The 25,308-nt window shown below is 40.4% G+C and overlaps 1 protein-coding gene across 1 annotated transcript in view; it reads left to right on the top strand.

Annotated features, from left to right (window-relative positions):
• EFCAB6 (EF-hand calcium binding domain 6) overlaps window positions 1-25,308 on the top strand; it is a 264,209-nt gene that overhangs the window by 92,626 nt on the left and 146,275 nt on the right. The window contains exons 11-13 of the mRNA XM_068560155.1: window positions 1,494-1,642; window positions 20,419-20,529; window positions 22,593-22,698. Coding sequence (XP_068416256.1) covers window positions 1,494-1,642; window positions 20,419-20,529; window positions 22,593-22,698 — 366 coding nt within the window. The remainder of the gene's footprint in view (window positions 1-1,493; window positions 1,643-20,418; window positions 20,530-22,592; window positions 22,699-25,308) is intronic.

Raw genomic sequence — 25,308 nt, 5'->3', positions numbered from 1 at the left:
ATACTTTGCTGAATTGCTTGCATTGTTTTGTTTGTTTCGTTATAAACAGTAATGATGAAAATTCCTAAAAGGTCTTACGTGTCACAAAGACATTACTTCTGGGGACTTCCCTGGCAGCCCAGTGGTAAAGGCTACGCCTTCCAATGCAGAGGGTGCAGGTTCGATCAGATCCCTCCATCCCTGGTCAGGGAGCTAAGATCCCACGTGCCTCTGTGGCCAAAAAACCAAAACATGAAACAGAAGCAATATTGTAACAAATTCAATAAAGTCTTAAAAAAAAAAAACAGAAAAACAAAGACATTACTTTTGTTTCATTCCTGCTTCTCTTCTAAGAGCTCTGGATTATGTCAAAACACTCTCCTGAAAAAAACCTGATTGGAGACTAAATGTCATTAAGATATTAAAAGCAGATGTCATTAATCCGATAAATATACTGAGACCAGACTCCATGTCTGGCTTTGGCTTCTCTCCACTAGAGGCTTCCCCCAGGCAGCCCACCTCCCCGAGAGAGAGATGGGCACATTTAGCCACATTTTGGGTTAATTTTATGCAACTTTCTAAGAAGCTTAGGCCCTGTAAGTCTCTAGATTCTTTTAAAGATTCCCCCTGAGATTTCCGATATTCCTGTGCACCTTAAGGAAGTCTTAGTGAATGTGCTTCTTATTCCTTTAGTGGGGAGAGACACTTGTACATATATTTCCATGTTCCAGCAGCTTTTTAAACGTCACCTTTTATACCAAGTTGGTGTTTCTTTTGTTTATCTTCGTATCCCAGTTAGCAGGAAAAAAGTGAATTCAGACAACGTGGAGAGGGTTGGAAATATCGAAGAATATTGTTATTACTCAGTAGTAAGCAGCAGGAAAACCTTGGGAAATAAAACCAATCTTCATAGCATTTTTATGAGTCATATAAAAATCAGTGGTTAACCTACTTGACTGCATTTTAGAAGTCCCATAAGCAAAGCAGATTCACCCTGGTTCTTTGTAATTCCCCCCCCCCAAAAAAAAAGGATAATTAAAGAAATGTCCAATGTGTACGATGTTTATGAAATCCTAACGATTTCCCTTACAGTCAAAGCTACTTCTCTTTTTAATAAAATGTTACCAGCTTTTTGTTTGATTGACCTGACTTAATCAGGAGCAGCCTAGCATGGGCTCACAGTAGGGATGGGTTGAAAGTATATTAAGAAAGATGTATCAAACTGGCAGATCCACCAAGTATTTTTAGCTCTGAAATTTGAGTTAGAGCGATTGTATGTGCTGTTTTTCCCTGAGAAACTTGTCTGCCTTGTCAGTTGAGGAGCTGTGACTGGGGATACTGTTTTGTAGTGAGCTCTTCAATTAAACATTTGAAGTTCAGTACATGCCATAGTCACCTTTTTGATCAGTTTTGGAAAGGAAAATGTGAAGAGGTTTTGGTGAAAATAAAGTGGTTGAGCAGCTCTGTGCCGCTGATTTCTGTGAATGCTGTACTCTAATTTTAATTCACCACAGCTTTCAAAGTCCTATGAAAAGGTTGAAAAGGCCCTGAGTGCAGGGGACCCGTCCAAAGGTGGATACGTATCTTTGAATTACCTAAAGATTGTCCTCGACACCTTTGTATACCGATTACCAAGAAGAATTTTCATCCAGTTAATGAAAAGGTAAGAGTCCCATTGTTTCCTTGACATTTTTTTTTCCCCCAAACGTCAACTGTGAGGATCAGGAACAGCTTTATTTATTTTTTATTAATGTTTTAGACTTTTTTACTATTGAAAATTTCAAACACATGCAGAACTAAAGAGAATAATGTAATGAATCCACGAATGCTCCCACTACCTGTCTGCAACTTCCCACTCATGGTCAATCATTTCATTTCTATCCCTGCCCATTCTTCCTCAACCTCAGATATTTTTGAAGCAAATACCAGACATCATATTTCATTGAAAAGACCTATGTCTCTTGATAAGAACTCTTTTTAGAAACATGGTGAAAATACTGTTTCACACCTAATAGAATTATCAATAATATTAATAAATATCCAGTCAGAGTTCAAATTTAACTGATTGTCTCACATTTTCTTTTATAACTTATTTGAGTCGAGATCCAAATCAAATCTGTACATTGCAATTGATTGATTTGCCACAATTCTTTTTTAATCTGCAGGGTCTCTCTCCATTTGTTAATTTTCCCCCCTTAAGATGCATTTGTAGAAAAAGTCTGGATTGTTTGTTATGTAGAGTTTCTTACAATCTGAATCTGACTGATTGCAACCCACGGTGACATGTAACATGCTCTGCTGTCTCCCTCCCCCCCAATCCCTGCCCCTGAATTGATACATGCACAGATCCAGGTTCAGTGTGGGGGGCAAGGACACTTCATAGGTGGTAGCAGGCGTGTATGGACTGCTTGTCTTTTTTCTTGTGATGTTAGCAGCCCTTGTTGATCGCCCCTGTATCCATCAGTTCACTAGGGATTGTAAGGTGGTGACGCTCTGTGTCTACTGTTTCTCCTTTATTAGTTGGAGTGCTTCTATAATGCAAACTTCCCCTTTCCAACCATTTGGTAACAATGAGACACAGTTAGTGTAAGAAAGGTAGGATCTCCTTGGTTCTTTCCCTTCACTTACTACTTTTCAAAATAATGAATTGGTTTCCTAGCATCCTCCAGAAGTGAACAATGAGTGATTTTTCTTAAAAAAACTGTTATTATGAACTCATGAATGTTAACATATTTGATGTCTTTCAATTCATTACAGTTATTATTCTCCTTGATACTCAATTTGTTCTGTCTTGGCCACTGGGAGGTTTTTTGTGTTGGGTCCGGAGTCCTGCTGGTGTGACCCTAGTAGTCTTTGATAGCGTTTCTTGGTATAACGAAATGCTCTAGGCTCTTCTGGTACATCTCTTGCCCTAGACCTGGAATCAGCCATTTCTCCAAGGACTCCTATTTACTTTTAGTTGGAAATGGTATATATAGACCAAACTTTGGGTGAGGAATACTGTCTTTAATTTACCTGGTTTTCTGTCCAGGTAACTCAGAGAACCTTTTCTCAGGGGACATGGGGTTGAGGCTGATGGAAAGATTGTCCTGTGAAACCCTGAATAGTTGGAGGACACCTTGGGGTTACCTAGAAAGGAGGGGCATTAGAGAATGAGAAGGAAAAAATAGGACTGAGCTAGACCAGCTGGACCCATTTCCCATAGCACTTCCTTCCCTTCTCAGCACCCTATGTGTCCAGAGAGAGTCACCTGTGTGTTACCACCATGGCTTCTAGGGCGAAGGGCATAAATATTTCCATGGCTCAGAAAACAGCTCTATTTTCCTGCCTGTACATAGTGAAATCTTTTAGGAATTACTTTTTTGGATAGCTAAGAGTTGTATAGCCATTTCTTTTTGTTTCATTTTCAAAATTATACAAATAATAATGTAGTAACAGTAATAGAAATCAAAAACAAAAAGTCACCATCCACCTTACATAACTAATTGACTGTTTTCATTTTTCCACATTCTCTTCCACTTTGTATCCACATACATATATAATTTTTACATATTTGTAATCAAAATGCATGCACAGTTTTATATCATGCTTTTTAAATAGGAATGCATATTATAGCAATTCTTCACATTGGCTTCATAGTCTTCAAAATTATAATTTTATGGATACCTACTGAGTGCTTTCCTCTGCTGGCCATTGTGGGAGGTGCTAAGAATGCAGAAATAAATAACAAAGAGTTCCTGGCCAGAGTGGTTGCCAGGGGATGATGGCTGTGAAGACGGATGGGCACATAGAGTGAGTGTATTAGGAGGCTGAGGGCGGCCAGAGATGTGGTGGTATTCACGTGTTCTAGCCGGGGATCCAGGGATTTCTGAGTCATGACCTTTGTCATGTCACCCACCCAGAATTCCCAGTGGAACGGAGTGCAAGAGGCAACAGCAGGGTGAACTCCCAAGTGCTAATATAAGGAATTATAAATCTGGTATGCCTCCTGGTGCACATATCTGGAAGTGAAGCTTTGTCATATCTTCCTGGCCAACTGTCCCCTTTATAATTATATCACTACCCTTTTATCCCTCTGGCTTTTATAGTCTATCTTATCTGCTATTAAAATACCCATAACACTTTTCTTTTGATTAGTATTTGTCAGGTATCTCTTTTCCCAGCCTCTCGTTTTCACTCTTTTATTGTCATGGTTTCGGTGTATTTCTTGTAAAGTAGCATATACCTGTATTTTTAAAATTCCGAAATGAACATCTTTGCCTTTGTAATGGTCCAGTTTAGTCTGTTTCCATTTGTTGTAATAGATGTATTTGGATTTTCCCCACTACTTTACTTTGTACTCTCTATGATTTACTTGGTTCTTTCTTTTTTCTCCGTCATGTTTGATTCTGGCTGAGTTTTTCTTATTACTCTTTTATTTCCTCCACTGCCTTGAGACTTAAATATTTTATTTCTATTCTTATATTGATTATCCTTAAAATTTTAACATGTGTTCTAAATTTGTAAAGCCTAAAGCTAATCAGTGTTTCTGTTGTCCTGGATAAAACAAGCACTTTCAGCCCACATGTTACCATTGGCTAGTGCCGTTTTTTTTTTTTTCCGTGTTGGGTCTTCGTCTCTAGTTGCAGCACACGGGCTCAGTAGTTGCGGCACATGGGCTTAGTTGCTCTGCGGCATGTGGGACCTTCCCAGACAAGGGATCAAACCCATGTCACCTGCATTGGCAGGCGGATTCTTAACCACTGCGCCACCAGGGAAGTCCCTCTCCCATTGCTTTTATTTATTTATTTAATTTATTAATTTAAAAAAATTTATTTATTTATTTTTATTTTTGGCTGCCTTGGGTCTTTGTTGCTGCGCGCGGGCTTTTCTGTAGTTGCGGCGAGCGGGGGCTACTCTTTGTTGCGGTGCACGGGCTTCTCACTGGGTGGCTTCTCTTGTTGCAGAGCATGGGCTCTAGGCACGCGGGCTTCAGTAGCTGTGGCACTTGGGCTCAGTAGTTGTGGCTCGCGGGCTCTAGCGCGCAGGCTCAGTAGTTGTGGTGCACGGGCTTAGTTGTTCCATGGCATGTGGGATCTTCCCAGACCAGGGCTCGAACCCGTGTCCCCTGCCTTGGCAGGCAGATTCTTAACCACTGTGCCACCAGGGAAGCCCTCCCATTGCTTTTAATGTCCACTTTGTCATATTAAATTCTATCCCGAATTTGGTTTAATGTGTGTTTCTATTTTCTATCTCATCAATCTAGATTTCTCTTGTTCGTGGACGTTTCTGTACAAGGTTCTGTCTACAATTGCCCGTCCAATTGCCCTTATATTTTCTGTTATATCTTTAGAAGGAACACTGGGTTCCCTGCACTGTCACAGGTATTTGTTTCTCACCTATTTCTTGGATTTACATAGTGATTGTAAAGGACTTACCACTAATTATGTCACCTCCTAAGAAGAGAGAATGTGCTGGACTCTACCATGAAAGCAGTGGCCTAGGAAAAATGAATTAGAGGTGGGACTAGTTTCCTGCAGCGAGTGGCACTGCGGTGGCCCCAGGGTAGTGCTGATTTCCTCTTTCCTTTGCTCTCCTCTCAAGCCCCCCAAGAAGGTGGTACAGTTGGGACACCTGGTATCGCTACAAGCTTAACTCCCCTCGACCTTTGCACTCAGAGCATCACGAGAAGCCATAATTCACCTTCTAAATTTAGGTTTAGTATTTTTGTTAGCTTACCAAGATGTGTCCATGATTGTTTTGGGCAAATTCTCTATGATCTTTGTATTTAAACAATGATTTAAGAGTTCACTAAGAAACCTGTACGTGAATGTTGATAGCTCAATTCATAATCACCCCAAACTGGAACCAACCCAATGTACTTCAGCAGGTGATTGGATAAGCAAGCTGGTACGTCCATATGATGGGACATTTCTCAGCAATCGGAAGGAAAGAACTATTGATACCTACAACATGGATGAATCTCAGAGATACTCTGCTGAGTGAAGGAACCCGGTCTCAAAGGTTCCTACTGTAGGATTCTATTTGTATGAGAGTCGGCAAAAGGCAAAACAATGGGGACGGAGCAGAGATCAGTGGATTCCGGGACTAAGGGTGGGGGAGGGCCTGAGTCCCGAGGGGCAGTAGGAGGGGGGCTGTGGGTGATGAAGCTGTCCTGGATTTTGCGTGTGGTGATGGTTACGTGTGTTAAACTCTACACATGTGTTAAAACTCATAAAAGTGCACACACACACAAAAGCCCCTTTTACTGCATTTTAATTTGAGAAATAAAATGTAAAAACTCATCCTTTTTTTTAAGGCAAACAATACAGAAAAGAATAAAGGAGGAAGTAAAATAAAATCTAAACTCTCGTGCCCAATAAAATGATTTGAGAAATTATTCTTCTAACAAATTTAAGAATGGAAAGAAAAAAAATGGGCATCTTTTTGAGTTTATTTTTTAAATACTCAAGATCTAGGGCCTAAATTAAAAACCCTAACAGCTTGGTAATGAGGCATAAAATCTTGATCCAAATAATATTTTAGGGACGTTAAAAGCTATTTTCCATATATATATATTTTAATGTAATGGTAGGCTTTAATTAAACAGATAACTTGACCTTTATTACCAAGATGCTGTGTTTTTCATATAAAATAGATCTATTAGAAACAAAACCAGTGTTTAAATACAAAGAATGAGGTTTCTGGGAGAGTTGAGAGGATGAAATAAATGCTGTGACTTGCATGTTCACCGGAGACTGGGCTTCACCCATCCATCATGTGAGCAGGTACCCACTCAGAAGCATCTCCTGGTGAGAATTTTCCCACCCACGCTGGGGACATTAGTAGCCTGGCAGAAGCTATGCAAACCAAAAATAAGCCATTTAGCCCAAATTATATGAAGTGTAGAAGCAATACCCCGGGGTATATTTTCATTTATTGCCCAAACCTTTTTAAGCCGTGTGTCTAGGATTTCTTCTATTTATATGACATTCTAGAAAAGGCAAAACAATGGGAATGGAGGACAGATCACTAATTGCCAGGACTGGTCTGGGGGAGGGTGTGACTCAAGGGGGGGTGGCACGGAGAGATTTTGGGGTGAGGGAGCTGTTCCCTATTCAGCTGTGGTCTTCTTTGTCTGGACATGCATTGGGCAGGGTCCAGGCAGAAAGCAGATGGCATCTGAGTTTATTGAAGGATCTTTTACCCAGGGGAGCGCAGGACCAAGTGAAATCAGTAGGTGGAGAAGATTTATCTCTCCTAGGCCTGAAGGGGCAAGAGAGGGAGAAGTTAGTGAGAGGAGCACGAGGGTGACCTAAGGAGAGAGCCACCCAGGAGCAGATAAGGCCTTCAGCAGGAGAGCGTGGCCACAGCCACGCTGCAGTGCAGCGGGGAGGGGCTGGGGGGATAACTAGCCCACCTTCTCTCTCCTCTCACTTTCCAATCTCCTGCTGGCATCTCCCACTGCCAACCCATCTGAAAGCCAGGGGCACGAGGGGCCAGTTGAAGCAACCCACCAGGGTACTATGCAGAGTAGAGAAGGGTGGAGAATGGACCTGGATGGACAAACGAAAAATATCAGGTACCGTTTACCATTCTGAGCCTTAGAAACCTTGGAGGGATGAAAACCCTTGTCCTTTGCAAGAATGAAAACCTTGTATCCCCCAAACAGGAGCTAAAGTCATGTCTCCCACATGAAATCTAAAATGTTAGCTATAATCAGCGCTTTTTAAAAAATAAGGCAGAGGGTGGGGTGGGAATAGGAAAACAAAAACAATACACAAAAGAGCTGCTAAAATTTGCATTATTGTAACTGGTCATGAGATCTAAATTGATAATTATAGCCTCCTTCATCCATCATCCATTCTTACTTTCTCTGCCAGCATCTTTGCTGGACGGCATCACTCACCTGGTAGGGTACCCAGCCTTCTTCACAGGATCTCAGCCCTTGGTTGTCGTCTCTTGGTGGGGCTGCCACAGCTACCTTAAGGTATGTAATGCATCCTGTAGAACAGCACCCTTACCCCACAGGGTGTTTTTCTCTCAGCTGGCTCTGTAGCTGAGTCATCAACAAGGTGCCCAACCATTCTTTCACGTCTGTTCTGGTGATGGGGTATGTGTAAGACAGGTGATTTCTGTATATCTGAGACTATTGCCACACCTTCACCACCATCAAATGAGTCCCTTGGTAAGTGCTGTGCTGCATGGGACATGATGGTGATGGGTAAAGCATTTTGGAGGTCCACAAACGCTGGTAACGATGGAAGCATTTCAGGCAGGGAATGGACATTTGTATCTGGAATATGTATCTTGTGAAGACAAATCACTGTGCCCTCCATGACGAAGGAGGTCCAGGGTAATCCCTACCAGACGACGGAAAGCCCCCCTGGAGGAAGGGGCCCGGGGGGCTCGGCAGCAGCCAGCTCAGCTTTGGTGGTGACGAGTCCCTATTTTCACACCAACGCAGAGCCTCGTCTGGAAGACCATGAACAGCACCAGGTTCCCTGGGGAAAGTGACCGACTGGCATCCCCCAGGCAGGTCAGCTTTCCTCCTGATGACCCAACCGGGATGCCTTCCGGTGGGTACTTACCTGGGACATAAATACCTTTATAAGCTGTGCTGATTTTCTGGAGTCCCTCAGATACCTCTTTTCTAGGTGTCACTGTCACCAGTCTTCCAGTCTCACTCATGCTGAGTCCCTGAGCAGTCAGCCAGCCCGTCAATCACTGCCCATGAATCAATACCGAAGTTCATCCTTCCGTAGTGGGCAGTTAGATGTATGTGGAGTTACGCCTACCATCTTCCAGGGCCGCCCCTGGGTGGGGCTGAGTGCTGTAGGGCTCCACTCGAGGCCGCTGGCAGCACGGTGCCAGCTCCCATCTAGTAACCACGCCCATCCCTTTCGTCTGTTACCCCGTGAAGCCATGGGTGTGGGTTGAGGGGTCCGTGAGCAGCAGGAGGAGGTCCCACGGGAGTCTGGCACCTGTTCACGCAGACTGCGTCCACCTTCCAGACGTGCTCGGGCCTGGCCTCACCTACGCCTCTTCCACTTAACGTGGGCTGCTGCCACACACATCTCACGGTATGACTCAGCAGATCCAATAACACCTGCTCTTCTGGGCAGTGTGAGTCTCATAATCACTTTGTCATGTGGCCAGGCCTTCACCATGAATAGCAGAGCTCAGCAGCAGAGGCCAAGGGCAGAAGAGGACAGAGCCTTATGCAGAGCTCAGCAGCAGAGGCCAAGGGCAGAAGAGGACAGAGCCTTATGCAGAGCTCAGCAGCAGAGGCCAAGGGCAGAAGAGGACAGAGCCTTATGCAGAGCTCAGCAGCAGAGGCCAAGGGCAGAAGAGGACAGAGCCTTATGGCAAAACTCTAGGAATGTGTGCGGTGGTTCCCCTACTCGGGCTTGCTATAGGGTCCACACAGCATCTGTCTGCCGTAGACACTTCCATCAACATCGACTGTTGTGGGTCCAACTGAGACAGCAATTTACACTGTCGCCTGGGCCTCCTGCAACTGCTTTTTCCTGCTCTGTGTGCCACTCAAAACTGGCAACCTTGTGGGTTACTTGAAAATGGATTAGAATAGCAGGACAAAGTTGTCTTCAGAATCCAGACGTCTTTCAAGCATGCGCTTCTTTCTCTGTGATGGGTGCTACAGGTATAACAACTTGTCTTTCACTTTAGAGGGGCGAGTCCAACATGCCTCAGACCTCTGGATCCCTAGACCCTTCACCGGAATGGCAGACCCCTAAACTTGCATGGGGTTTATCTCCTCCCACTCTGAGGGCCCCTGGGATACTTGTTACTTCCCTCTTACTAGGTCCTGTTAATAAAATCATGGGCCAGTGTGATGGTTAACAGCACATGATAACAATGCACAGCTACTTTGTAAATATCTGCAGGACCCTCTGGGCAAGCCTTGATAGAGTTCCTTCATATTATATTATGGCAGAAAGCAGGTGAGTTGACACAACCTTGAAATAATATTGTAAAGGTATACTGATCTCCCTGCCATGTAAAGGGAAACTTTACTGATGGTAATTTAAAATTTAGCATTTTCTGTATCTACAGCTGCATACCAGATGCCAGGGGGGTATGTTGATTTGCATGTGTGATTGGCGTCGTCACCTGATTCAATTTGCAGTAATCCAGTCAGCTTCTTTCTTTATTTATATTTTAAAGTATTTTACTTTTTTTTTTTTTTTTTGGCCACTCCAAACAGCATGCGGGGTCTTAGTTCCCCAGCCAGGGATTGAACCCGTGCGCCCTGCAGTGGAAGCACAGAGTCTTAACCACTGGACTGCCAGGGAAGTCCCAATCTAATCAGTTTCTAATACCCAAGTTGTTTTTGCATTGGTGGACAGGTGATTTAAATGTGAATATGGTAGAAATCAATCCTTCTCCCACCCTTCATCTTTCTATTCTTTGATGGTGGTACCAATCTCTATATTTACCCCAGGGAAGTGGTATTACTTTTTGTTTACTGTCTTATAAAGGGTTGGGTCTTCTACATGGCCCTTTCTACCATCACAGCCCTTATTTCACAGATCAGAGAACCAGTGTGAGGATTCTGCAGTGACTAAGGTTATTTATTCCCATTATATATTCTGAGCCATGGGATGAGCCTGTAATCCTACTGGACCCATTGTGAATGGGCTTGGGCTCCATCTGTCACCTCCATAAGCCTCCACTCTGACCAACACACCATGCTGGCATTTTGTTTCTCCAGAAATTATCATTAGTAAGGAGGCATGATCTAATAACCCTGAAAGGCTAAGGTATTTTCCTTCCTTTAATGCATAGTCACCTTGGTAAATGGCTGAAGGACCTTCTGGGCAAAGTTTGAATGAATATTCCTTGGGCCCTTTGGGCAAGGTTTGAAGGAAAATTCTCAGTATATGCCCATGGCTATATTGCAGAATCCCCCTCAATTAAAGGTCTCTGGGTGTGTGAATTGGTTTAGGTCTGTGACCCCAGCAAGAGGCCATGAATTCCCACTGTAATGACTCAACTCAGGCTTCTGCCCATCAGCCTAGAATTATCTGTATATTCTGTGTGTATCAGGCAGTGCCTTAGTCTTTCCTAAAGACGCTGTGGTCAATTAGCTAGTGCCAGAAATCCCTGTGGTTTGAAACACCCTGATTTCACTGTGGCTTATTTTGGTAATTACTCCCATGCTGTAGCTATAAGAGAAAGTTTCCCAACAGGAACTTGGGCCTTTGATGACAAATGTATATGTTGCTTCTCCCTTCCCCATAGATGGGGTCACATGCTGCTGTAAGTCTCTACCTGGATTCATGGGATGGGAAACATGGATTGGGAATGATATGGGACTCCCAACATCAGAATCCAGAGGGATAGCTGCCTGAGGCAATAAAAGGAGCCCCTGGGGATTTTTAAGAATTAAAAAAATCAGCAATATCCATCTTTGTAACTTTGGTTAATAACGGTTATTCATGTGATTTCTAGCAAAATTACGTGCTGATTCTGTTTTTTGAAAATTGTGTTTATTCATGTTGATTATAAAAACTGTACAGGCTCAAACTAGAAAATAGGGGAAACCATTGAAAAAATTACCCGTAATTGTAATAGCCAGAGATGGCCACTATTCATATTTTGGTATATTTCCTTCTAGAATTTTTATGTGTGTACATGTGCACATACTCCATACATGCTTAACATAGTCGAGACCATATGAGGTATAAAATATGTTCTGTTTTCTCACAGAATATTATAACAGGAGCATTTTTTATGTTATTAAAAAAACCTTTGAGATTAACTTTTAATGGCTGCATAGTGTTTTGTCAACCCTTGAGTCAAAGGGTTTGAATGCTTCCAAGGTTTACATTACATATTGCTAAGATGCCCTTCAGAAAGGTGTTAATTTATTATTACAAGGGAGGTTCATGAGAGTGCTTTTTGCCAGCATTTAACACTGCCATTTTTAAATCCTTGCTGATTTGATAGGTGAAAGCACAGTGCCTCATTGTTGTTTTGCTTTGCGTGTCCTTGATTTCTATTGAGTTTGCACGTTTTTCATGTACTTCCTCCCTGAACAATTGTTTGTTCAGGTCCTTTGACTGTTCTCTATGCTTTAAAAATATTTTTACCTCAGTACAAGTCACGTAAAATTGTTTCTTAAGTGTATAGTTTAATGAGTTTTGGCAACTGTATGCTTTTAGTAACCACTACCATAGTCAATGTATGGAACACTTGCCTTACCCTGCATTCTGCTCTTGCGCTTTGAAAGCAATCCCTCCTCTGACCCTCGGCCCCAGCAACCACTGATCTGTTTTCTGTCACTGTCACAGTAGTTTGGCCATTTCTCAGAGTTCTCACAAATGGGATCATACAGCATTCAGTCTTTGGTGTTTGATTCCTTTTTTCACTTTCCAAGTTTTAAGATTTGTCCATGTTGCTGCACATCTAATTATCCACTCAGCAGTCGATAGACATTTGGGTTGTTTTCAGTTTGGGGACATTATGGAAGATGCTGCTATGAATATTCACATACAAGTCTTTGTGTGGACATGTTTTTATTTCCCTTGGGTAAAATACCTAGTAGTAAAATTGCTGGATTGTATAATGAGTGTATGTTTAAATATATGACACTGTCAAACTACTTTCCAAAGTGGCTGTATCGTTTTGCAGTTCCACCAGCAATGTGTAAGAATTCCAGATACTCCACATCTCCACCAATGCTTGGTACTGCCAGTCTTCCTAATTGTAGCCATTCTAGTGTGTGTAGAGCTATCTCTGTTTTTAATGTGCATTTTTCTGATGACTATTGATGTTGAGGCTCTTTTCATGTGATTTTTGGCCATTTGTGTATCTTCTTTTGTTGAGTGTCTGTACAAATCATTTGTCCATTTTTATTGGATTGTTTGTTTTCCTATTATTGATTTGTAAAGTTTTTTATATGTTCTGGATATGACCTTTTTGTCAGATACATATTTTTCAAATATTTTCTTTAGGTGTGGCTCACTTTTTCATTTTCTTAGCTCTGTCTTTAGAAGTACAAACTATTTTTTCTTTTTTTTTTTTAAATTTTGATGAAGTTCATTCCACCCATTAAAAATTGTTATGGGTAATTTTGGGGGAGGGGTCCATTTTCAGAAATCTTTGCCTAACCCAATAGCACAAGGATTTTATCTTATTTTTTTTAGAAGTTTAGTAATTTTAGCTCCTACATTTAGGTCCACTTCTGGCTAATTTTTGTGTATGGTGTGAGGTAAGGGTCAAGGTTCATTCTGTTTCTGTCCCGATATCCATTTGTTGAAAAGGCGATCATTTTCCCAATGAATTACTTAGCACCTTTGTCAAAAATCAATTGACCATAGAAGTGTTAAGTATGTTTCTGGACTCTAATCTCTTCCAGAAGATGTACGAATATGTCTGTTCTTGCATCAATACCACACTGTCTTGGTTACTGTAGCTAAATACTTGTCTTGAAATTAGGTTGCGTAAGTCCTTTAAACTTGTTCTTTTCTTTCAAAATTGTTTGACTATTCTAGGTTCTTTGCCTTTCTATATATTCATTTTAGGATCAGTTTGTCAATATGTTAAAAAGAAAGCTCTCTAGGATTTTGATTGTGAATACATTGGGAAGATTTGTCACTTTAATAATGTTCAGTTTTACACTCCATGAGCATGGTATATCCTTCTGTTTATTTAGGTCTTTAGTTTCCCTAGGCAAGGTTTTGTTGTTTACAATGCTCAGATCTTGCACATGTTATGTTATATTTATTCCTAAGTATTTAAAAAATTTTTTGATGCTAATGTGAATGGAATTTTAAAAAATTCATGGCTAATACTAACAAATACAATTGATTTTTTAATATTAACTTGGAACACTGTGACCTTACTAAATTCACTGATTAATTTGTTCTAATACCTTTATTGTAAATTCCCTGGTGTTTTCTACATAGTCATATTGCCTACAAATAAAGGCAAACTTACATCTTCCTTTGCAATCTGTATGCCTTTTATTTCTTTTTCTTGCCTTACATTACTGAGTATCACATTAAGTATAATACAGTGCTGAGCAGAAATGGTGAGATTAGATACCCTTGCCTTGTTCCTGATCTTTGGTAGCAACCATTCCATCTTATACCATAGTGTGATGTTAGCCAAAGATTTCTTATAGATGCCCTTAATAAGGTTATGGGATTTCCTCTTTATTCCTATTTTACTGAATTTTTTAAACCATGTATGCTGGTTTTTGTCAAATGCTTTTTCTGCAGCTATTCTGATGATCATATAGTTCTTCTCCATTATTCTATTAATATTGTGAATTACACAGATTGATTTTCAAATGTTAAGCCAACCTTGCATCCTGGGATTTAACCCCACTTGGTCATGCTATATTATTCTTTTAACATATTGTTTGATTTTATTTGCTAATCTTTATTAAGATTTTTTTTGCATCTTTTTTCATGAATGATATTTGTCTAAAGTTGCCATTTCTTGTAAATTTTTTTCCTGGTTTTGGGATCAGAGTAACACTGGCCTTGGAAAATGTGTTGGGAAATGTCTCCTTCCCCTCTACATTCTGACTGCCATTGTTATTATTTTTATTATCCTTACATGTTTGATAGAATTCACCTGAGAAGCTATTTAGGCTTGAAGTTTTCTTTTTGGGGATGTTTCAAATCATAAATTTGATTTTAAAAGTTAATATGGAACTATTCAAGTTTTCTATTTCTTCTTGGGTCATTCTTGGTAATATGTGTTTTTCAACAAATTTCATCTTAGTTATCAAATGTATTGCCATAAAGCTAGTTATAATGTTCCCTCAATATGCTTTTTAAAAATAACTTTTTTATTTAAGAACAGTTTTACATTTACAAAATTATTGCAAAGATAGTACAGAGAGTTTCAGTATATCCCACACCCAGTTTTCCTTATTTAACATCTTACATTAATATGGTACTTTTTTTACAATTAATGAACTAACATTGATACATTATTATTAACTGAAATCCATACTTTATTCATATTTCCTCAATTTTCCCCTAATATTCTTTTTTCTGTTCCATGTTATTATCTAGGCTACCCCATTATATTTAGTAGTCACGTGTCCTTAGCCTCCTCTTGGTTCTGACAGTTTCTTAGATTTTCCTTGTTTTTTTGATGACCTTGCCAGTTTTGAGGATTACTGGTCAGATATTTTATAGAATGTCCCTCAGTTGGGATTTGGCTGATTAGGGTAATGGGAAGAAGACCATGGAGGTCAAGTACCATTCTCATTACATCATATCAAGGGTACATAGTATCAATATGACTTGTCACCATTGATGTTGACCTTGATCGCATGGCTTAAGTTAGTATCCTCTTTGTATTTGGGTTAGCCAAAAAGTTCGTTCAGGTTTTTTCTGTAAGATGGTATGGAAGAACCCAAACGAACTTTTTGGCCACCCCAATATTAACCTATCTGTGTCTTTAAGTTAAATGTATCTCTTTTATGACAGCATAAATTTGGATCTTGCTTTTTAAAAACCTAGTCTGATAATGTCTATCTTTTAATTAAAGCATTTAGTCCATTAATATTTTAAATAGTTATTGACATGTTTGGATTTAGGTTTCCCACTTTTTTCTCTTTTTGTTTATTTTTTCTGGCCTTCTTTTTAGATTATTTGAAATTGTTTTTAGAATTTAATTTTAATTTTATTAAAGTCTTTGTAGATATACTTCTTTGCATAATTTTTAATGGTTCTTCTGTGGATTATAGTATACATTTTAACTGTTCCCAGTCTACATACAGTTAATACTGTACCACTTCACATAAAATGTAGAACCCATGTAAGCACATAGTTCTATATCCTGCCCCCCATGTCCTTTGTACTATGGATAATATATGTATTATATCTACCTATGTTATAAACTCCACAAAATAATGTGGGTTTTTCTTTTTCTTTTTCTTTTTTTGCTTTAAATAGCCATAAAGAAATAAAGAAGAAAAAATAAAGCAAAAAAATAGCCTTAAAAAATTTTTCATATATTTACTATTTCTAACCCTCTTTTAATTCCTTTCTGAGGAGCCATGATCTCCATCTGCTGTCATTTTCCTTCAGCCTGAAGAACTTCCTTTGTTGAGGTGTACTAAAGATGGATTCCCTTAGTTTTATTTAGGAATGTGTTTATTTCCCCTTCGTTTTTGAATGATATTTTCTTAGATGGAAAACTCTTGGGTAACTGTTCTTTCTTTCAGCACTTTATTATGATGTTCCACTCCTTTTGGCTTCCAGTGTTTTGGATGAGAAGTCATTTATTAAATTGTCCTCCTGAATGTAGTGAGTAATTTTTCTCTTGCTGCATTCAAGATTTACCCTTTGAATTTGACTTTCAGCTTTGTAACTGTGACGTGCTTTGGCCTGGCCTTTTCCATGCATATACTGCTTGGTGTTTGCTGAACATCTTAAATCTGTAAATGTATATCAATTAAATTTGGGGGAAATTGTCATTTTTATGTCTTCAAGTGTTAGTTTTTTTTCTGCCCTATTCTTTCTCTTCTCTCCTTCTGTGACTGCAATTACATGTATGTAAGACTGTCTTATATAATGTCTTTGAGACTCTATTCATTTTATAAATATATGTGTATTCTGTGTTTGTTATATTGGGTGGTTTTGGTTGATTTGTGTTTAAGTTCACTCATTCTCCCCTTTATCCTCTCCATTCTTTTGTTAATTCTGTCAAGTGATTTTTAAAAAAATTTTAGATAGTATTTTTATCATTCTAAAATTTCCATTTAGTTCTTTTTATTATATCCATTTCTCTATTGAGATTTCCTATCTTTTGACTCACTCTAGGCATGTTTTCATTTGTTTCATTGATGATACTTACAATCATTGCTTTTAAAATCCTTGTGTGATAATACCAACATTTGGGTTATTTGGGATTCCTCTCAGTTGACTTTTTTTCTCCTTACTAGTGTTCCATTTTCCTGGTTTTTTGTATTCCTGTAATTTTAGATTCTATCCTGGAAATTTTGAATGTTAAATCATGGAGACTGTAAATTCTGTTATAATTACTGTTTCAATGAATGTTGTTTCTTTTGTTTTAGTACATACTTATCTTGTTTGAACTCAAGCTGCATATTCTGTTTCTTGGGTGGCAGTTCTGATCTTAATTCAGATCTTTTGTGTTTAGCTAAGCTATTTTGAGTAGGTTCTGATCATGTGAGATTCAGGAACCAGCCAGAAATGTGGTGGGACAGAATTTGGGGACCCCTCTCTGGCTCTTTCTCTTCCAGGATTTCCTCTTTCTCTCTAGGTTTATGATTTACCTGGGTTTGATCTTCTAGTTTTCCAGGCTATAAAGGCCACTTTTTTTTTTTTTTTTTTTTTTTTTTGTACTGGTGCCTGTGCCACCCCTCATGCTGCAGTGCCTGGCCCTGGGTCAGATGCACTGAAAATACTCCTCACAGCTCAGCTCCTCTCAGCATAGATTTCCCACCAGAGTTTGCCCACTTCTGTTCACTCTATAGTGCTTTTAGGTAGCTACTTTTGATATTATGCCCAGAGTTTGTTGTGATTATCTGTAAGAGGATTGGTCCAATAGGATCTTACTCCACCATTACTGAAAGAAGTTAAGTTAATATTTTCATATTAATTTGTATAAGCACTTTGTGTTTTAAGAATATTAACAATTTGTTATGCGTAATTATGATAGGTAACTTTAGAAGTCTGTTGTTTGGCTCTTAAACTTTGTTTTAATATTTCTGGTATACAGAAATTTTTTATTTTGATGTAATTAAGTAAGTTTGTGATTTCTTAAATTTTGCTTAAAAATCCATTCTCATTCGAATACCAGATGAATATATGCCTAGATTTTTTTTTCATTTTTCAATGGTCCTAGCTTTTACGTTTAACTTTTTGATCTCTTTTTTTTTTTTTTTTTGATCTCTTTTGAGTGTATTTTAGTATACGGTATGTAGTGAAGATCTAATTTGATATTTTTACCAAAGAGCAAGGTAATTTCCTAAACATAATATATGCAGCTGATTCTAATTTTAATAGTAGCCACAGTGTTTCCAATATAGAAAATTAATTTTTAACTTGCTGAAACTTAAGGTGAAAATATACAGCATTAACAAACTATCAAAATAGTGGGCAAAGTTTGGGGAAGCAAGATTGAGTATGAAAGATGAAACTTTGTTTTGTATGCGAATAGCAGTGAATTAAACCACCGTCACAATCTACTTATTATATGTTGCCGTGTGCGTGTAATGAAATCAATTAGTCAATCAATTCTCTCTCTTCCTCATGACCACATACATGGTGCTAATAGCAGAAGTAGAAGTAATAACCAATCAAGCATTAGCTGCTACAATGATAATCATAATCAAAGCGCTATACAAGTGTTGACTGTGAATGATATTAATACTTAGGTAGGGATAAATACCATAAAGGATAGAGACATAGTGCAATAGGGCAAATAGCACCTGGTTAGGGAAATAAGGGAAGGCTTCCTTGAGAAAGTAATGATTAAGTTGAGACTTGAAAGAGGAGTGGAATTAACCACCTAAAGTGGGGGAGGTAGGTAGTGGGGAGAATGTGGCAACTGGCAAAGGCAGCAACAAGCATACGGGCCTGAGGTGAGGAAGAGCACAAGCCTTTTGAAGAACCGAAGGACCAGCATGGCCGTAGCCAAGAGAGCAAGGGGCAGCGCGATATGGGATGAGGCTGGAGATGTGAGCAGGGTCAAACTGTGCAAGCTGTACGTTACCGAAGGATTTTAATTCTTATCCTAAGAGCCGTGGGGAGGCATGCAAAGATTTAAAGCAAGAGAGTAATCTGATCACATACGCATTTCAAAAAGTGCAGGCTGGTTAAAGTATGAAAATATTAATGTATTGGTGGAAGGCAAGAGTAAGTACAAGGAAACCAGTTAGGAGACTATAGCAGTAATTCCAGGGAGGAAAGATGGTGGCTTGGCACCATACGTGGATGGATGAACGGATGGATAGTTGGATGGATGCGCGCAAATGTAACCTCAGTTGAGCTGGCAAGACTCATGGTCTTTAATCTTAAGGCATCTTAATTTTCTTGCCCACTGTCCCTTTAAATTTTCTCAGTTGGATTAGTTCTTTTTCCCTTGAATGAAAGCATGAGCAGACTTTGATTTTTTGGTTTGTTTCAGATCACACAAAGAGCCTCAGCTTAGTAATTGCAGTAGCCGGTTTCACATTATGGTCAAAGCTGTAGACTTGATTTAAATGTGAATTGTGTTCCCTACCCAGTTAGGGTCTGTTGCAGGCAAGAATAAAGGGGGCACAGATGGCTTCTTCTCCCCATCTCCGCTTTGCACTTCTCTTCCTTCCTCATATTGCAAACTCGGGTTCTGACTCCTCCACGCCTGGAATGCCCAGAGGAAGGAGAGAAAGAGGGGGGAGCAGGAAAGTTCCTATTGGACTGGCTCTGCTGTGAGCTGGAAACCGCACTTTCTGGCCCTGACAGGTGTCTGTCTGAAGGTGTTTCCTTTCTTGAGAGTCTTTGTTGTGTCTCTGGGCTTCACACGCGGCTGTCACATCCACAGGTTTTTGATGAAGGCAAATGCATCTCCATCTCAGCTGATCGCTTATTCCCTCCTCAGCCCCTGGGAACCTGGGAACAGGGAAGGAAAACCTTCTTTATTAAGGTCTGTTCATTCTTCCAGGTGGCCTTCTCGGGCAGGACCTAGATGACCCCGTGTGTTTGTGTGTGCACACACTCACGCTTGCTCTCTCGCTTGTGGCCCACGTCAGATTCACACGAGACCCTCTGCATTATTTCCCCGATAACTGAGAGTCAGCCAGCAGTCTTGCCAACACCTCCCCACCCGCCCCCACCCCCATTTTCGGTCAATGGCTCAGCAGTTCGGCTCTCATCTGCAAAGTTTCTGTTCTATGAGGGTGTCAGGCACTGATACATTAGACCCCCCATGGCAGGGGCATCTAGCAAACTCCCAAGTAGAGCAGTTCTCTCCACAAGGCTTGAGGTGAGGGGTACACATCATCCATCCTGCCTTGCGCTGGGCTTGGGGCTCACCCAGGCATATCTAAAGCTTTTCTCCAGAAATCTTCTCTCTTATTTCTCTATTTTCTGGACCTAGAGCGTGAACATCGTGGGGCCTTTATTCTGCCTACCACTGTAACTGAGCTCTTCAAATAATGAATTTGAAAGAATTATTTCATGAACGTTAGAATTTTAATCAAATCCCTTTGTTTCTTCCTTCAGTGTATGCTACTGCTAACAGAATATAAAGACATGGAGATGTATTAATCAGTTTGGTTTTTCCTTGCTTTTAAAAAATCAATTTGTAGTATTATTTTACTAAATTATTTTGTTTACCTTAGATATGAAACTTCATATAAATTCACTGCTTCCATTTTCAATTCAATATTAAGTATCTAATTCATGCAGCGTTATAGAAAAAAATGTTTAAAATACTATTTTTGTTTTTTTTTAAATCCAGATTTGGACTTAAAACCACCACTAAAGTCAATTGGAAGCAATTTTTAACATCATTTTATGAGCCTCAGTTGTTGGAAGCTAGTAATAAAATTACCTTGACAAAAAGAAATAGGTATGTAAAAAAAAACTAAACTAAATTTTGGTCACACATATCATAATATGTAAAAGGTTAGAGAATATCTGAATTACTTTTTCTTCATGTATTGAATGACAAATTAGTCTTCTTTGAATAATTACCAACTTTTGCATAATAACGTATAGCTTATAAATTATTTTCCATATATTTTTATTATTTAAAACTGCCTTAAACTATAAGGTAAGTATAATTATTATTCCAATTTCTAGATGAAAAAATAAGCCTATATGGGGTCTTCACTAGGTCATAGGCTTAGTGAGTCACGGACACAGAAACGGAGTCCAAATGCCCTCAATACACACACCGACCCTGCCAACATCGCTCTCTGAGCACTAAGTATAATCTTGTAAAATTGTGTACAAACACATATTTGTTAAATATTATATGGAAAAGAGCAATGTATGTTAACTTGTTTTCCAACCGCTCTCTGCATGGTGCAAATATTGTGGATTATTTGCCTTGAGTGCCATTATTTTTGTTTTCATTCTAATGTCTATTATAACTTCAGATTTATATTTATCACATAAATTGTGGTGGGCGGTGGTGGCCCAAAACATAAAAAAATACTTCATAATATGACATTTTCGAATTTAGACTTTCCCTCTAAGAACTATTTTATCTTCATGTGCACCCTGTATTGATCGCCCTATGTAAATCTCAAAGAAAAAACAGACTTTATAACCTCAGCACGTTCATTGAAAGCACTGTGCTCTCTTGTAAAGAAAAATGTACCACAGAGTTAATTCCCGTTTTGCTGGGTCCTATCCCTGTCTCGGGGAATTTATGAATATTTAATGAATTGCCCTGGTCACCAGCCTTCCAGGTATTTGGAGCCCCCTGCACTCCCCACACATTGCATTTCTGGGATGTGGCTCTGTGAGTTCATTTCTTAAGTGAAATTACTTCTGTTTCTTTACAATTTTCTTGTCTCACAGCACCTTGTCCAGGACTGTAGGAATTAGCCTGTGAATTTTCTTTACTTTAAAACAGTGGTTCTCAACTGGGGACAATCTTGGCCCCCCAGGAGACATTTTGCAATGTCATGAGACATTTTTAGTTGTCCCCGTTCATGCCAGTGTTTGTGGTCTTCAGGAAAGCCAGGTTCCAGTGGGTCACACGAGGAACTCAGATTCAGCATTTCTGCCACTTTACATGTTTCTTAAAAGTGGTGGTAAGGGTGTGTGTGTTTATACGTTCTCACACAACTGGAAAAAGCTAAGACGGCTGTACAGATGCAGCAATAAACTCCCCTAAACAATTTGAGAGTTGTTCAGAGCCAGTACGATTCACGATCATTCTTTATTTAGTGGAAAATGTCATCTGTCTAATTGAACGCTGAAAAGGGAGGCCAGCAAGTGTATATTGTTGGGAGATTCTCCAGCCCCCTTTCTGAGCAGAGTCCCTGGTGAAGTTGGCTTTCATCTCCAGAGTGGATGGATGATCGTGGGCCTTCAAGGGTGCATGCAGACCGCTGGCCCTGAGCTCAGGGGATGAAAGCAAGAGGCAAGAAAGGGAGATGGGTCTGATAATATAGATGGTCATGGTGGTCATGGCCATTGTCAACAGGGAGGGAGAGGCTGTGAAGGTTGCCATCCTCACTGCTTCAAAACTGGAAATGTGTGCCCTCAGTTACCGTGTTGGCGAGTGGGCTGCAGCACGCTGCCTGTACAGGGAGGTGTTTGTCTCAGCAGTGATCGTGGCATCTTTCCTGGTCTTTTTTGAGACCAAAGGCACAGATCGGCAAGAGGGCTGGCCACAGCTAGTCGGCACGGGAAGAGGCGAGTGATGGCTCAGCAAAGCTGATTGATGCCCATGGGAATTGCATCCATGCCAGCTCCCTTATTAGGTACCACGTTAACTGAGTGACAGATGGGCCCTCACAAGCACATGACACTTTCAGGGAAAGGAGCCATCCAGAAATAAAGCACTATTATAGTTGTTGTTAGGGTGGTGTTTTTTTTGTTTTGTTTTGTTTTTTTATTAAGAACAAAGTTCAAGAACATAATCTTATTCCTGTTTTTCTCTTAATTCTCTTGTAGCATCAACTCTAGAAATCAGCTTCGCAAGGAAAACATTATCACAAAGTTATTTAGACCTGAAGATCGCTGTGCATCGTTGAAGAAAGCACTGCTGATCATCAGCTCTGTAAGATTTTGAAACCCTTCTCTGAAAACCCTTCTTTGAAAACTCATTGTTTCGAAGAAGGCTAATACTCAGAACAGGACCAATAAGAACTGTATATTCATTCATTTATCCATTCAACAAATATTTTTTGTGCTCCCGTTATATGCTAGGAAGTATTCTGAGTCCTTAGGGATACAAAGCCTGACCTCAAGAGCTGGGTCTAGTTGGGAGGATAGAAGACATAAAATTTAACTGCAATATAAATGCCAGGGGGTGAGAACAACGTGTGTCAAGATTGTTAAGAATGGAGTGACTAGTCATCATTAGCTGTTTAATTAAGGACTAATCCAGACCTGTTGACCCGTCCTCCCGCTCCCCAACCTAGAGTTTATGGGTTCATAACCAACTGTAGCCCATGACAGGAACATTTTCTTAGTTCCAAAATAGCCTGTTTACTTACTTAGTTGTACTGCAAAGGGAGGCTTTTTTCATGACTTTGCTTGAAACATTAGCTCCTGTCCCACTTTCATGTTTATTTTAGAAAGCAGCATTCGGATGCTTTTGGTACATAGCAATATTTCCCAAGTTAGTTATTTACTGAGCACATCCAATAACTGAATCTCTAGTAACTAACCAGGAGTACGATGAATTACTTTCCCTCAGACTCATGCGTGAGCGAGTACCAAAGAGTAGCTACTCGGCCTGTGTCCACCTTGCAAAGTCCGCCGACCAAGGGGCGGTCTGCGCTGTGGGGCAGGGCTCTGGGGAGGCTCCCAGGGCCTGGAGGTGGACCTACGGGTTTGGGGTTTGCTCTCTGCTCTGGGGGCTGCAGCTCCGCACCTCGGTCCATCTAGAATGCCGCTGCATAGTGTGGATTCCAAGGTTTGGGGTCCTGCTTTCGTGGGGGACACGCTTCAGTTGGTACACCAGCTGTCATTAATCTTTATGCCTATGTGACCTGTTCCCTCAGGACGGACAGGAATAGCGACCCTGACTGTGTGCCGGGCCCTGTCTGCAGCGATTGTCTCGTATTCGCTCACTTCGGCCTCTCAGCACCTCAGTGACGTGGACACTATCATCATCTCCGTTCAGTTCTTTCATTTCATCCTCATTTGCTGAGGAAAGGAACGTGGGGGCACGTGCCCGGCCTGAGGCTCCCAGCCAGTGAGTGATGGGGCCAGGATTCGAACCGGCTGCTCCAGAGCGGGCGCGTTTCCGCCCTGCGCTGAGCCGCCTGCTAGCGTGCCGGGTGGACCGCGTCTTTAAGATAAACGAAGGCTTCTGTGTGTTCATCCCCCTCAGCTTGTATTAGTATATTGAAGAAGTAATTTAATTAAAAATAGTGAAATCTTCATCTCCGCTAATGGAGGACTGTAATAATGCTTACCGTGCCAAATATGTCACTGATGTACCGCTCGGCAAACAGACTGACGGACACACATGAGAAGGTGGGGGATTGAGTGCCTGCCCCACGCCGGACCCGGCCTTGGGCACTTAGGTCGAACTCATAGATGAATGAGGTGAAGTCCCTGCTGACAATGAGCTCACCCTCTGGAGTGTCACCCGAGAGCCACGGCCATCAGATACTTGAGAGCTGCAGAGGGCGTGGTTTCCGATTGAGATGCCCACTCCAACCCCTCTGACCATTTTCCTGGGGCTTGGCCACATTCTGGGACCTGGAAGGAGAAGGAGAGCAGAGGGAGAGAGCCAGGAGTGGGCAGGGATGGCATGTTGCCTGGCCACAGAGGGCAGCCCTGGGAAGCAGGTCCCCCTGCTGTAGAGAGGAGCGCAGAGCTGTTAGAAGATGCTTTAGAGCCACTCCAAGAAGCTGTGTGTGCTGCCTCCACACACTGCCACCCTCCCTCCACGCGGGCCCATCACCCTGGTCACTCCCATTTACATCAGCTGTGGCTCATTTTCCTGCACCCGGAAACAATCTGTGCTCTGCCTGTTCACGTACTCTTATCCTCGGTGTTATTATTTGCAGCTCACGTGACTTTATACGTAGAAAGTCCACAAGAATCTTCCAAAAAATATTAGAATTAATAATAGAATTGAGAAGGTCATTGGATACAAGGTCAATATGCAAAGATCAATAATATTTCTATAACCTGCAGTAAGCAATTAGTAAAAGAAGTTTTAAAATATCATTTCTAATAATATTTTAAAAAACCAAATACTTAGAAATGTATCTAACGAAAAATGTGCAAATTCTCTACATTGAAGACTAGAAAGATTGCTTATACAAATAGCCATCCTTTACAAACTTTCAGAAGGTATAGCAGGAACACTTCTCAACTCATTCTCTGAGGTCAATGTTATCCTGATACCAAAGCCAGACAAAGAGATCACAAGAAAAGAAAATCACAGATCAATATCCTTTGTGAATATAGTTGCAAAAATTCTCAAAAAAGTATTAGCAAAGTGAATCCAGCAACATGTAAAAAGGATTAAATGCTACGACCATGTGAGATTTATCCCAGGATTGCAATGTTTGTTTAACTTCCAAAAGATCAATTAATGTAATACAAAATATTAATAGAAACAAGGACAAAACCGCATGATCATAGATGCAGAAAAAAATATTTGAAAAATTCAACACTCATTCAGGATAACAATTTGCAACCAACT

This window comes from Eschrichtius robustus, chromosome 13 (assembly GCF_028021215.1).
Source record: "Eschrichtius robustus isolate mEscRob2 chromosome 13, mEscRob2.pri, whole genome shotgun sequence".
NCBI lineage: Eukaryota > Metazoa > Chordata > Mammalia > Artiodactyla > Eschrichtiidae > Eschrichtius > Eschrichtius robustus.
The sequence above is the reverse complement of the archived record's forward strand: the minus strand, read 5'-3'. Positions and strand labels throughout refer to the sequence as shown.